The sequence below is a fragment of the Gadus chalcogrammus genome, chromosome 17, assembly GCF_026213295.1.
Source record: "Gadus chalcogrammus isolate NIFS_2021 chromosome 17, NIFS_Gcha_1.0, whole genome shotgun sequence".
Lineage (NCBI taxonomy): Eukaryota > Metazoa > Chordata > Actinopteri > Gadiformes > Gadidae > Gadus > Gadus chalcogrammus.
The window spans coordinates 6,878,825-6,891,114 of record NC_079428.1 but is presented as its reverse complement, the minus strand read 5'-3'; the positions used below and the strand labels follow the sequence as shown (position 1 = coordinate 6,891,114).

Sequence of the window (12,290 nt, the reverse complement as noted above, 5' to 3'; positions counted from 1 at the left end):
ATCGTGGCGGCGCGCGCCCCCCTTTGGCGGAAGAAATATACCAGTGTCATGATAAACCGTTTTTATCCCTGACCCATGACTAGTGTAACGTTTATGGTAAACACGATTGATATTTTTTGTTTATAAAACTAAACTTTCCTGCGGTTATTTTCTATTTTGAATTGCATTGCATTTTGTATTTGGGAAATCGTGGAGATGTAACTACGGTTAATGGCTTTTATTTTGAAAATTAAAAAAAGGAGCCCCACCGTGACCGGAAAATAACACATGTACGTCATCATCACGTCGGGTTGTGGTCGTGGACGGTTGTGGCCATGGTTGGTGACCTGTCAAGACTTCATGGAAGTTTAATAAGAATCATTTAACTCTAGTGCCTGACATCCGCAGTCTGCATGAACATATTTCTATTTTAAGTCTAATCATCTTTTTTGCACAAGGTAAGGTCAACATGTCACAATGGATTGATCGCATAAGATGTTCGTTTCTTATCTCTTGTAGAGGGTCACGTTAGAATTAGTTTTGCTTTTCTAAACAAGTGTGCTGAGATTAGGACAGATATATGTGAAGTGCAAACACTTAAGACATTGAAATAAAGATGCTAATTCAGTGACGAGACTGATAATGATGTAAAAATAGAAATGATCATAATTCAGGTTATTAGTCTGTTTGACTTGTCTTATACTCTATAGGGCAATTAATGAGAAGTTTTTAAAATCGGACTTCGGCAAAAGAAAATAAGCAACAGTGCAAGATGCTTCTTTTATACAGAAAAAACGGTCTGATTTGTTACTGAATAATCTTATTAGGCGATGGTGAATAAGAAGCCAGGTTCCGCCTCGTAAGTCATTGGCTGAAAAAACCTGCTATTGAACTATGGTCCAATTCTAGCTTAGCTAGAAAGATAGTAAGTTGTTATGCACAACCTATACCGCTAACCTTCCATTCATTCAAAGAGGAACGTTTTTGACCCACATTTGATCATTCCTACGCTCGTTTGGGTTTATTTGTGCAAGTTATTGGTTTTGCCGTGTGCCTTTGCACTGGCTGTCTGCTGCCCCTCAAACCAACCCTGCCTACATGCAGCCAACATGGCGTATATGGCTCCTTCTGCGTCTTATTTACTCTAGCAACCGCCTCGCCCTTTGACCTACATCCTTAACGCGCGGCCCATCGCCGTTCTCCGTCCGCAGGTGATGTGGAGGACTGTTTTAAGGGGCATTTCGGCTAATCTGGTCCAAGGTAAACGCAACATGTCTCAAAGCTGCCTTGCTGGAAAGGTTGCCATAGTGACCGCCTCTACAGATGGGTAAGAAATCAAGTTAGCCCTATGGCCATCCAGTGTGTCTAGTGAGGTTTCATATGTTGGTGTTAAAATCAGCAACGCATTCTGAGTGTGTTACTGGATGTCGCTGAGGCATCCTTAATCCATTACCGCAAAAATGGTTCGCTTAACCAATGGATTATTTGGTCCAACTCCCGGCTGTGTTGCGGCCCTCTGGTAGGATTGGTCTCGCTGCGGCTGTGGCGCTGGGCCGGAGGGGGGCCCACGTGGTGGTGAGCAGCCGGCGCCAGGCCAACGTGGACCGGGCCGTGGCAACGCTGCAGGGCCAGGACATCAAGGTCACCGGCACCACCTGCAACGTGGGCAAGAGCGAAGATCGAGAGAAACTGGTCCAAATGGCGAGTTCTCCCTGTCTTTGAAAACGGTCCCATCCCAGGGGTCTAGTTATCGCAAGTGGGCGTGTCCCCACACTGTACAGTGTGATGGGTGTGGATGCAGCTGTGTGCCAGCACACCGCTTGGTACGCCAGGGAGATCTGTCTGTCAAACGTCAGGGTGGACACTCCCACTTGTGAGGTCACCCCTGGATCGATTTTTGAGTTTGCATGTAATGACTAATGATTTCGTCCTCATAACTGATCAAATTGGACCCCTTTTAATTTCGTTGTGTGAATTGGCTTTGGGTATGGGAGGAGCGTGTCCTACTTTAAATGGGTTGTGCAGAAGTGAGCGTACAAAAATGTATTGGTCGAAAATGAAGCTGGACAACAGTGGGGGGGGGGGGGGGGGGGGGTCTGTGCTTGGAGTGACCATGCTCTGTTAACATCTGTCCCGTCTGTTCTCTATCTGCTGGACAGACGCTGGACCAATGTGGGGGTATAGATATCCTGGTGTCCAACGCAGCAGTCAACCCTTTCTTCGGGAATATCATGGACTCCACAGAAGCGGTTTGGGACAAGGTGAGATTTTTCGTATTTATTTTTAAAAAAAATTAGTTTTTCACATAAAAATGAGTTAAAAACAGTTGATTAACTTAAAGAAAACAATTATCCGTACATTGTGTATATAAAGGTTTGTGAGCCCATGTCTTCTAGATCCTACCATAGCCTAGTGGTTAGAGCAGGGGTCCTCCCCTCCCAGAAACCCCTGTTCGATCCCCGCCCCCAACATGTCTGTAAGTGTGCTCTCCGATGATGATTCCGCCATGCTAATACCGATGCTCCAAGTCAGACGTGTGTCTGCCTGGTGCACGTGAGTTCAACCTACCTTCTCACTGCATAAGTGGGCTGAGGAGAATTTATTTTAAGAAAGTGTTCCACTTGATGGTTGAACAAGTCTCTTGTTCATAGGGTTCACCGAATAAATTGTTGAATAATTTTCAAGCTATACGTTTGGTCTGAGTGTGAGGGTTTTTTAAAGCAGAATAGACCCCAAAAAATGTCCTAAAGACGACACAACTGAAGAAAGTGTCTATCTTGTGTGTTTACTGTTGGTTTGATGTAGTCGCTTCCTCGCCATGCCAGACTTTGACTTCCTTCTCTCAATCCCTCCTTTGCATAGATCCTTGATGTGAATGTAAAGTCAGCGTTTCTAATGACCAAGCTTGTGGTGCCGCACATTGAGAAAAGAGGGTGTGTATGAGAATAAAATAATATCCCAACTTTTGAAACCTTTTTTTCAAAGACACAACCCCTGATCAGTGACGCATCGTTCTTGGTTTTGTTCTGTTTGTTTTTCCCGCCAGAGGGGGAAGCGTTGTGTTTGTGTCGTCGGTGGCTGGCTACCAACCGATGCCGGTAAGCGGGCTTTGATGTCGTTGCTGTAGACTGGTGTCATCTTTCAAGAACCATACAGTAACCATTAATTCAATACATTAAAATAAAATAATGTCTAACACGTGACCACTTGGTATTCCCCTTCAGTATCACATCATTATACTGTACTTATATGACTTATAAACACACTGGTTCCCTTCCCACAGGCCTTGGGTCCCTACAGCGTTAGTAAGACGGCGTTGCTGGGCTTGACTAGGGCCCTGGCCCCTGAGCTGGCTCAGAGCAACATCAGGGTCAACTGTGTGGCCCCTGGTGTTATCAAGACTCAGTTTAGTAGTATGGTGAGTGCGATCCACCTCAGTTTGTGTGAGTGTGTGTGTGTGTGTGTGTATAAGTCTTGTAAAAACGTATCATGAAGTAAAACAAAATGAGTTGGTTTATGTTTGGGTCGACCCAAACATACCTTTTAATGATATTACTATTAATTATTATTTATGATATTAAACCTATTTTATCGTTCAGTTCTGCGTCTCATTGGAAATCTCTTCCTCCCCAGCTATGGAAGAACGAGGACGTTGCTGAAGAGTTCATGAAGCAGACATGTATCAAAAGGTGAACTTTCAACGACGCCATTTTCCCCATGGGCTTGGAACGATTGGCTGAATGCTGCTGATTTCATTGAGTCATGTTTTCTCATGTTCTCATAAATTATCTGTATGCATTTTCCTTAGGGTTCATAAGTGATATGTATGGGGGCGATGTTAAATAAGTGTTTCATGATTTCATGGGTTTTAATGAGGGGAAGTGTTGGAATTGGGGAGAGTTCGGTTAACCTGATCTTACCCTTTTTTCCTCCAGAGTCGGGGAGCCGGAGGAAATCGGAGGTGTGATCGCATTTCTGTGCTCTAAAGACGCGTCGTACATCACCGGGGAGACAATCACCGTCACCGGGGGGATGAACTGTCGACTGTAAACCAGCCAATGCAACCGGCTCACACACTTTAAATAGCGTGTGTCCACAAATGCGGATTAGCCATCTATTAATTCCATTCATTGATTTGTTAAATTGTTTTTTTCCCTAAGATGTAAAAGGTCAGCGAGTATAGATGCGTGTCTATATCTGTCATGGTCTTTAAAGAGATTTGATCTTGTACGATACAATAGGGGAAAACGTGTTTATGAAGTGGGAGTGATCGTTGTGCCTTATTTACAAAGCATCAGAAGAATAAAAACAAACTGGTGGAAACTGCCATTTTTAAAAGTTCAACTTATTTCCTCTGCCATTTCATTTAATTGTTAGCCTGGGAACCAAACCCATCTGCCAGTTAATTTTTGTATTTGCTCTGGCCTATGTATCTGACCCCCCCACCCCCTCTTAGCCGACCTGTCCTGGGTCGGGCAAATCACAACTGTTTATCTAATATTGGGTGGGTTCATTTTGATGACTGCACAGAGAAGCACCTTATAAGAGCACAAAATCATCTTGGTTGTCCGATAAAACAACCAAAGGCTGCCCCTGATGTTGTGCGGTTAATTGCTTGGATTGGTGATCGGTCTTACCAATTGCGTTCAGAGGCATTTCGGTCTGCGGCTGTTGATAATGCCACTTGGAAATGCAAAATGAACTGAGGTTCCAGACTAATAATCAAACTGACAGCCTGACATCTGGCAATGTCAGGCTCATGTTACATCATAATTTAACACAGGAGTTTAAATCGAGTTGTGCTAATAGTTTTGCTAGTATTGTAATATTACAGTTGTAAGACATTAACAACTTAATACATCTTTCCAGCTTAAATATTTTTTGGATGAATGAGAAATCTGTTGGAAAACCATGTTGGATATTGACAAAGCAAACCATACACAATTAGGCGAATCAAGCAAGGTTATTAACTTATTAAAAATACAATCCAGACATCAGACTTATTGTAGTTTGGACGGCAAAAAACGGCAAAAAGTATTTAAATCAAATTATAATACATTATTCCTATCTACATAAGGACATTCAATCCATTTAAATGCTCTGGTTGAAATACATTATAATTTTATTGATATATACATATGTAGTTTGGATAACATTTTTTAAGTAAGAAGCCAACATAAAATGCGTCCCATTCCATGATCATGTAGCTTATGTTAAAAAGGCGTAAACATAATTTAATAAGTGACATCACACACACATGACAGTGAACATGCATCTACGCCATCTCTTCCATCAGCCGGGGGAGAGCAAGTTAGGCCTGGCCATCCAAGGTTTACAGAATTCACGCAGAGTTGGAACATAGGTGTCGTGTTTGGTCTTGTAGTAACGCTTCACAAACAGCTGGGACACAAAAACACAAACACACTATATTATAATCTTTCAGCATCAATCAAATGATAGGGACACAACAATATAGTTTTTCATCCATTCAATACACAATGCATGTCTCTGGATGTGCATGTTTTTTTTCATGTCTCACAATGCACCACTACTGGTCAGAGCTAAGCAGAGAAATTATTCCCTTCTTACCAGACAGGTTTCTTTTGTACATACCATCCCCTTAAAGTTCTTTGTGGCCTCATCCTCAGAATCTCCTATGACGTCGTCGCTTTCTCCGGGTGTGTGATGTGACTCTACACATCAAAATTGACACATAATCCGCAGTTATGTCTACATGGCATCAACCCATTGTTGCAAAAGTCCCTATACAAAGTTATCATACCAACTTAAAAATGCAGGAATTTTATATCACCTGTAATTGTTGGAGGGCTGGATATACCTGGATATACATGACAATTCCTGTAAAAAAATAAATGGAAACAATACATGAAGAATGAGTCAATGAAAGTTGTTCCCAGAAAGATTTGTTCTGAAAAAAATAATGTTTATTTTTCACCTAGGATTGCAAAGTTAAAAAACACTATGCTTAGAAGGCTATGGGAAGTAGTAGTCTTGCTACTAAGCTGCAATTTAACGGTACTTATTACTACAAATTTGAATATGTTATTAGCTGTATCATATGGAAATGGAAATAAAGGATAACTTCCTGGAAGAATAACTACACACTACATTTTTTGGACACGATTCTTATTTTTTTATTATTTAAAAATATTTTTCAAAACACAAGACAGTTTTTTTTAATAGGCTGCTTTTGAAGTTCACCCCAGTTCACTTGATTACATTTTCTGCTATAGAAACACTTAAAACATTCAAACCATAAAGATGGACCAAAGAGGGTTCAGGAAGGGGAAGATACAAAAAGGTTAAAAGCCGTTAGAGGCCGACCTCTGCAGAAGCCTTTCGAAGCAGAATAGAAGAAAGCAGATACCACCCATATTACCAATCCTTTTTAACTATGCCCTCTGTGGTAAGGCGCCGATCACCATCCGATAATCATCTATTCACCCTATTCTCTCAAGCATTGAGGTTGAAAGAACCATAAGAAAATAAGCACTCCATGTATGCTCCTGTCTCTTACTCTTTGTCATCTGAACAGGGGGGCTGGGTCTTGCCCTTCCTCCGTTTCCCCGCTGAGATCTTGAGCACATTCTTCTTGGTGCGCACGTTGCCACTACTTCCCTGCTCGCCGTTGTTGTCGTCGTCGTCGTCGTCGTCGTCATGTTCACGCTTGAACCCCGCACCTTCAGCATTAGCGGTGCCCAACGCTGCCTGGTCCAGCCTGCGGAGGAGCACCGTGGGCTGCCGGCGCAGACAGGAGGAGAACAGGGCTGGCCGGGCCCCGCGGGCCTCACTCAGGGGCCCCGCTGTGTCCGGCTCTCCGTCGCCGTCTTCCGAGAGACTCTTGCTTCGGCTCCGCTGGCGTCCACTCGGTCTTCCGCGCCGCTTCTTCGAACTCCTCCGGCCCCTTTTAGCGGTGCCACGCCCCGCCGGGCTCCACTCCTCCTCCTCCTCCTCCTCCTCCTCCGTGCACGCTCCTTCTTCCTCGCCGGCGTCGGGCTGTTTGCGTTTCACTCCGTTGCTCCTCTCGCTCTCCTCCTTGTCCTTCGCCGCCTTCTTCCTGCCGGCCGCCGTGATCATGGCCGGCACGTCTTTGTTGGATATCAGCCCGATGACCGGCGAGATAAACTGGCTCGTATTCTCCGCGGCGTCTGTCGGGCGCCTGGCGCCCGGCTTGCTCCTCGAGGAGGGGCTGTGGCCGACCGCTGTCGGCTGGGCGGAGGGCGGCTTCCCAGAGGGCAGGAGGGACAGCGAGGTCAAGATGGAGTCACCCATTTTCGGAGGCAGGGAGGCTGCGAAAGGGAGGAGAGATTCTCAGTGCGTTTACATGCAGTCATAATCGGGTAAATAAACTAATAAGACCTCAACAGGAAATTGCAAATTGCATTTAAACCCCTTTAACCGATCACCTGCGCACAGAAATCGGCACGGACGAGCGAAATCGGATGAGAACACCTAGATAACTCGTTCATAGTCGGCTTTCTACCTGCATGTATACTAGCATCGTATCGCATATCGGAGTTCGTGTTCTGCGCATGCTCGAGATCTTGCGGACGGGGGACGTGAGCCAGAAGTACAAGGAGACGGAGACCGTAGTCGTGTGGTTGTCGCCATTGACATATAAATAATTCTTATTTCTTTATAAATATAAATATTCAATTATTACTTGATATATTTATGGTTGTCGCCATCGGAAAACGAGAAACGTCGAACTGTTTAAAAAGGTGACGCAGAAGATGCAGGAAGCCAGTGTTATGCCATTACCCCCTATAAGAATCATCATCAACATGCATCCAGTACACACTAAGCTTCGAGTTCACCCAAGGCTGAATTAAAAGTACATGGTTTCCTAAACGGTGGTCATCAACGATGTTGTTAAGTAGTAACATCGTGCACATCTGTCAAAATAAATGTTTTTTTTTCTTCCGACGCGTTTACGATCTTTATTCATTGAATGCGCCGCGGCCTAACTGACGGGGATATTCTCTGATATTATGAATCTTAAAGACTGCGTCTGGTTCTCCGACTCTCTGGTACTTCCACAACAAAGACTCGTACTGGGGGTATCTCGGCCATGGTGGAGAAGGAATTGGGGGAAAGGAACTTTGGCTTTGGCTCTCTGCAGTCCAGATTGAAACGCTACATGGAGGAGAAAGGGATTGTTGCCGTGTGAGGGACAGCTGTCAGTTCACTTCGGGTCCATGTCATTTCTCCGACTCTATTTTTTCCGACGTCTCGGTCGTATGCGGACTCCTCCGGCTGGACTCTACCGCTGCCCCGCGGCCGGAGGAGTCCGCATACGACCGAGAGGTCGGAACAATAGAGTCGGAGAAATGACATGGACCCGAAGTGAACTGACAGCCGTCTACTGAAAACATCCGTCTCGAATGCCGCCCGAGTTTGTTGTTGCTGGTGACGTAAAGAGGTCAGCCGGTGGCTCTACTATACCGGGTCATAACATGCTTCGGCCAATGAATCGATTTTCTCGCCACCATGTACAGTATGCTCGACAATTGCAGTTGTCCAATGGAGGAGCATAGTCGAACTATGGCTTTAATCGGATTAAGCTGTGCATGACTTTTAAAAAGAGAGACTCTTCTCCGCTTGCCTCTGTTCCACTATACCCCCTACTGACGTCAGGCCTGCCATTCATTCATTCAGGCTATAAAACATGATATTGGGCTCATCTAGTTATATCCTAGGCACCATTGGGGTTCACCACTACTGCTGGTATTTACCATTGACATTTTTTTTAAACAAAGATAACGATAACGGAAAAGTCTGGACGTTATCTGCCAACGGCTGCCCTTGCAACCGGATTCTACATACAGGGCCAAAAAGCTGGGCATTAATCATTCAATGTGGACACAAACACGTTGTCCTACCAGCCACTTCCAGACGGCCTAAACATGTCTGGTACTGCAGAATGGTTTTCAGCAGTTGAGGCTGGGTGGCCGCCTGCGCACACTCCTCCAGCACAGGGGGGGCAGTGCTGAGCCACGACACCGTCTGAACACACAGAGACACAACGAGAAGGATTTAGGACAGCGGAGGGGATTTGATGAGCTTTCCGTGCTGCACGATTGATCGATCGCAATATCAGCCTTTGCGCAAAAGGCTGCGATTTAATTAAAAAATATATAAAAGAATATATTCTTTAATTTGTATTTTCTTATTTATTCTATTTATTTCATTTAGTTGTACTATTGAGAAAACGTAACAAGTTTGCACTGCAGAAATGCCTTCATTTTGAAATATATATTTATTTATTTTATTTATTAAGTTTTGTAAAATATTGTTATTTTGAAACAGTATTGTACCATTTTTTTATATTTTTTATTTTTTATGCTAGTGTAAGTTTGTATGTTTGAGTTGAGAAATAAACATTTTAAAATGATCAGTAATCTGTGTGCATTTTCCTTATAACCAAGCAAGTAGACTCATGACACCATTTGTTGATTATATCGCAATCGCAATATTGTCGACAATAATCGCAATATGACTTTTTCATCAAATCGTGCAGCACTACTTCCTATCAGTACTTTTGAAGACAAAGGAACAGGTATACATATAATATCGGAAAATAATTAAAACGTTAGAGGTAAACCCTGGGTATCTTCCAGAATACGATTGTTTTATGTGTTATTAAACCATTCGAGTATCACAAATGCTCAATAAAAAAAGAACTAAGGGATCATACATAATGAGAGACACACAGGTGAGTGCAGGTGTACCTGAGCCAGGTTAGGAACTGGGAGCAGCTGGTCCAGGCGAATCAAAAACTCCCAGAGCAACTTTTCAAGTTCCTCATCAAACTTGGGACCATACTCCTCAGGAAACTCTTCCTGTACACAAAGAAAAGACCCCCACACGCATGTTTTCATGCCTTCATGGAACAAAAAAAAAAGGGTAAATACAAAAACTATGGTGTTTCCTATAAAGCAATTGTCGGTATATTTGTTTGTGTGTATGTTGGTGTCTTTGTTTGTTTATGTCGGTGTGTTTCCGTGTGTGTACCTTGAAGAACTGCAGTCTTTCAGCGGGGTCCTGCAGAAGAGTCTCCACCAGCTCGTGGAAGCTGTTCACCGTCCTCTCGATCTTTAGGTCCTTTTTCTAAACACATAAAACAAGAAAATACAATAAAACAAATAATAATCATAACACTTCACACGAAACGTGGTTGACATCCGATGCAGCAGTCATACTCCCAACTGGCCACCATGGGAAAAAGGTGGTGTGGTTTCTTATTGGTGTTTGTTATGCTCTCCTTTAGCTCGAAAGCCCTGGTTTAAATGTTCCTTTGGTTGAATACGGTCCTCGCCTACCAGTTTATGAGCTGTGGAACAGGGTGCAGGAGCACAGAACCGTTCCATATGTCGGTTTATAAGCTCCAGGTCGGGATGATCTGGACTGCAGGAGAGGAGCTCCAGAATCAACTGTAAAATAAAAGAGAAAACAGTTGGAGCTGGGACACACCCACACCCGCATCCACACCAGTGGCGTTTTCTCCAGGAGGCCATGGGAAGCCATGCAACCCTGTTTTTTAGACTGTAGTTGTTACCAATAATAACATTTATATTAACAGTTTCGGAATTTTTTGGTGCCGTGTTGCTGTCATTTATTTTTGTATTCTGTTCACTGAACGTGTAGCTATGTGTGTTATTTTTTGTGTTCTTCTATTGCTAATTGTGCCTTGATTGCCTTGAGCTATTTGACCAGGCGCTCAAATAGCTCTTGTTGTTACATTTAATGCATACAAGCTTCCAAAAAGCATGGGGAAAATTAGAAGATAACAACATGATCTTATTGATATTGGTATGCCTAAGAAAAATAGAGCAATATCTATAACAACAACAAATATTTTGTTGAATAAGGCAGGTTTTTTCCTTCTGCCAAAATGATCACTTACCCGTCCTCGCAGTCCTAACGTCAGCTTACCCTGGTGCCGAAAGGTAAGCATCCCAGGTACGCTCTCGCACACCGACGTCACGAACTCTTCAACGACCCCGTACCGAGCCACGTCCCTCTGCTTCAACACCTTCCACACGGCCGCCGACACCAGCCGCACGGGCGGGGCCAAGAGCTGCAACGCGGGGAAGGGAAGGCTGACATCTGCGGTGGTGGTGGTGGTTGGGAAAAGGAAAAAAACATTTGAAAAAGACCGTCGATGCCAAAGAAAGTCACCGCATTTGTTGAATCTCCAAGGGAGACGGGTGACACGTTTGTCCAGGTATGCTGTGCAAAAAACCCCGGATAATATCCTTGGAGTAGTCGTCCTAGGGATTCCGATGTATTGAATATTGATACGGTTCTTGCACACATAAACATGTTTAAAATCTCCGACGACATACAGTTACAGTTTATCATGAATATAAACATCCGCATTGTTGAAGGTAGTACTGAACGTACCATTTTCTTCAGGTTCCTTTGCCGCCATATAAACGAGATGGTGGCTGAGGGTTTGGTCACTTAATGTGCTGAAGTGATCATAACCTCGCAGCCAACTTGTATGAGAATACGACTTTGCGATCAAACATTAAAATGCTGCACCCGGTAGTATAGACAAAGCCTCGCAGCTTCCCCGTGGCTAAATGCTCCCGCTTTCACCAAAACGACATTAATTAAGTTGAGTTTCCGTTTTGCGTCGCATGCCACGGGAGCGGGGTCTGTATTACACAGTTAAAATGAGAAACTCCGCCCTGGCGTGCGGTCTTTGACAGCAAAACAATCGAAGCCCTTTTCGCCGGAAATTACGATTTCCGTTGGTTTTTTGTTTTGTTATGTTTTTCTGAAAGCCCTCTTGATTATTATGTTAGATAATGCCTCGCTTAAAAAGAAAAATACTGGCCTTCATCAACAATATTTTGAAAAAGTAACAATACAAGACGTATCCAAAAAAAGGAGTTAAATCAAATATTATATAACATATATATGATATAACAATGTCTTATTACATAATCATACATTAAAAGAAAAGTTTCCAAAAACCCAATTAAAGCAGGACAACAAAGTAGAAGGGTATGCGCAAATTGTAGTCTTGCAGGATGCAGACGGGATCTTTCGACAAAATATGCCCGCACAACCGCCAATGCAAAAAACGCTCAGTAGGCCTAGTACAGAAGAGGCTCAAGTATATTTCCTTCTTTTTTTTTAAGGTCTGCATGGTTGAAAGCATAGTTTAATTAAACGATCACAAGTCACAAAGCAGAATAAGACTTACAGAGTTTATACAATGGATGTAAAATGGTGCGACTTGAAAAGAATGGAACACTAAGATGTAAATGCAACATAAA

The 12,290-nt window shown here is 43.5% G+C and overlaps 2 protein-coding genes and 1 non-coding gene across 3 annotated transcripts; 2 read left to right on the top strand and 1 right to left on the bottom strand.

The window, feature by feature from the left end:
* The first annotated feature begins 279 nt into the window (after positions 1–279).
* On the top strand, positions 280–6,089 carry dhrs4 (dehydrogenase/reductase (SDR family) member 4). The gene is made up of 9 exons (XM_056575455.1): positions 280–437; positions 1,191–1,306; positions 1,503–1,680; positions 2,139–2,240; positions 2,842–2,912; positions 3,026–3,077; positions 3,263–3,397; positions 3,613–3,668; positions 3,915–6,089. The coding sequence occupies exons 2-9, from the start codon at positions 1,194–1,196 to the stop codon at positions 4,027–4,029; spliced, it is 822 nt and encodes a 273-aa protein (XP_056431430.1). The 5' UTR covers positions 280–437; positions 1,191–1,193; the 3' UTR covers positions 4,030–6,089.
* On the top strand, positions 2,467–2,576 carry LOC130370589 (small nucleolar RNA U6-53/MBII-28). The gene has a single exon (XR_008893078.1). It is a non-coding gene; the product is annotated as a small nucleolar RNA U6-53/MBII-28 (small nucleolar RNA).
* tinf2 (TERF1 (TRF1)-interacting nuclear factor 2) lies at positions 5,016–11,684 on the bottom strand. Its single transcript, XM_056575436.1, has 10 exons — positions 11,407–11,684; positions 10,907–11,109; positions 10,323–10,433; positions 10,015–10,110; positions 9,732–9,842; positions 8,883–9,006; positions 6,518–7,289; positions 5,792–5,838; positions 5,593–5,672; positions 5,016–5,379 (listed from the first exon to the last, which is right to left on the bottom strand). The coding sequence occupies exons 1-10, from the start codon at positions 11,432–11,434 to the stop codon at positions 5,272–5,274; spliced, it is 1,680 nt and encodes a 559-aa protein (XP_056431411.1). The 5' UTR covers positions 11,435–11,684; the 3' UTR covers positions 5,016–5,271.
* Positions 11,685–12,290: the final 606 nt, after the last annotated feature.

What these genes read in the sequence shown, in the direction of transcription:
- tinf2 (XM_056575436.1), bottom strand. Translation starts at nt 11,434, where the DNA reads ATGGCGGCAAAGGAACCTGAAGAAAATG. An exon ending in CGTTAGGACTGCGAGGACGG is followed by an intron (nt 10,434 to 10,906) that starts GTAAGTGATCAT and finishes TTTATTTTACAG; the next exon opens with TTGATTCTGGAGCTCCTCTC. An exon ending in CCCTGTTCAGATGACAAAGA is followed by an intron (nt 5,839 to 6,517) that starts GTAAGAGACAGG and finishes ATTTTTTTACAG; the next exon opens with GAATTGTCATGTATATCCAG.
- dhrs4 (XM_056575455.1), top strand. Translation starts at nt 1,194, where the DNA reads ATGTGGAGGACTGTTTTAAGGGGCATTTCGGCTAATCTGGTCCAAGGT. An exon ending in AGACTCAGTTTAGTAGTATG is followed by an intron (nt 3,398 to 3,612) that starts GTGAGTGCGATC and finishes CTTCCTCCCCAG; the next exon opens with CTATGGAAGAACGAGGACGT. An exon ending in AAGCAGACATGTATCAAAAG is followed by an intron (nt 3,669 to 3,914) that starts GTGAACTTTCAA and finishes TTTTTCCTCCAG; the next exon opens with AGTCGGGGAGCCGGAGGAAA.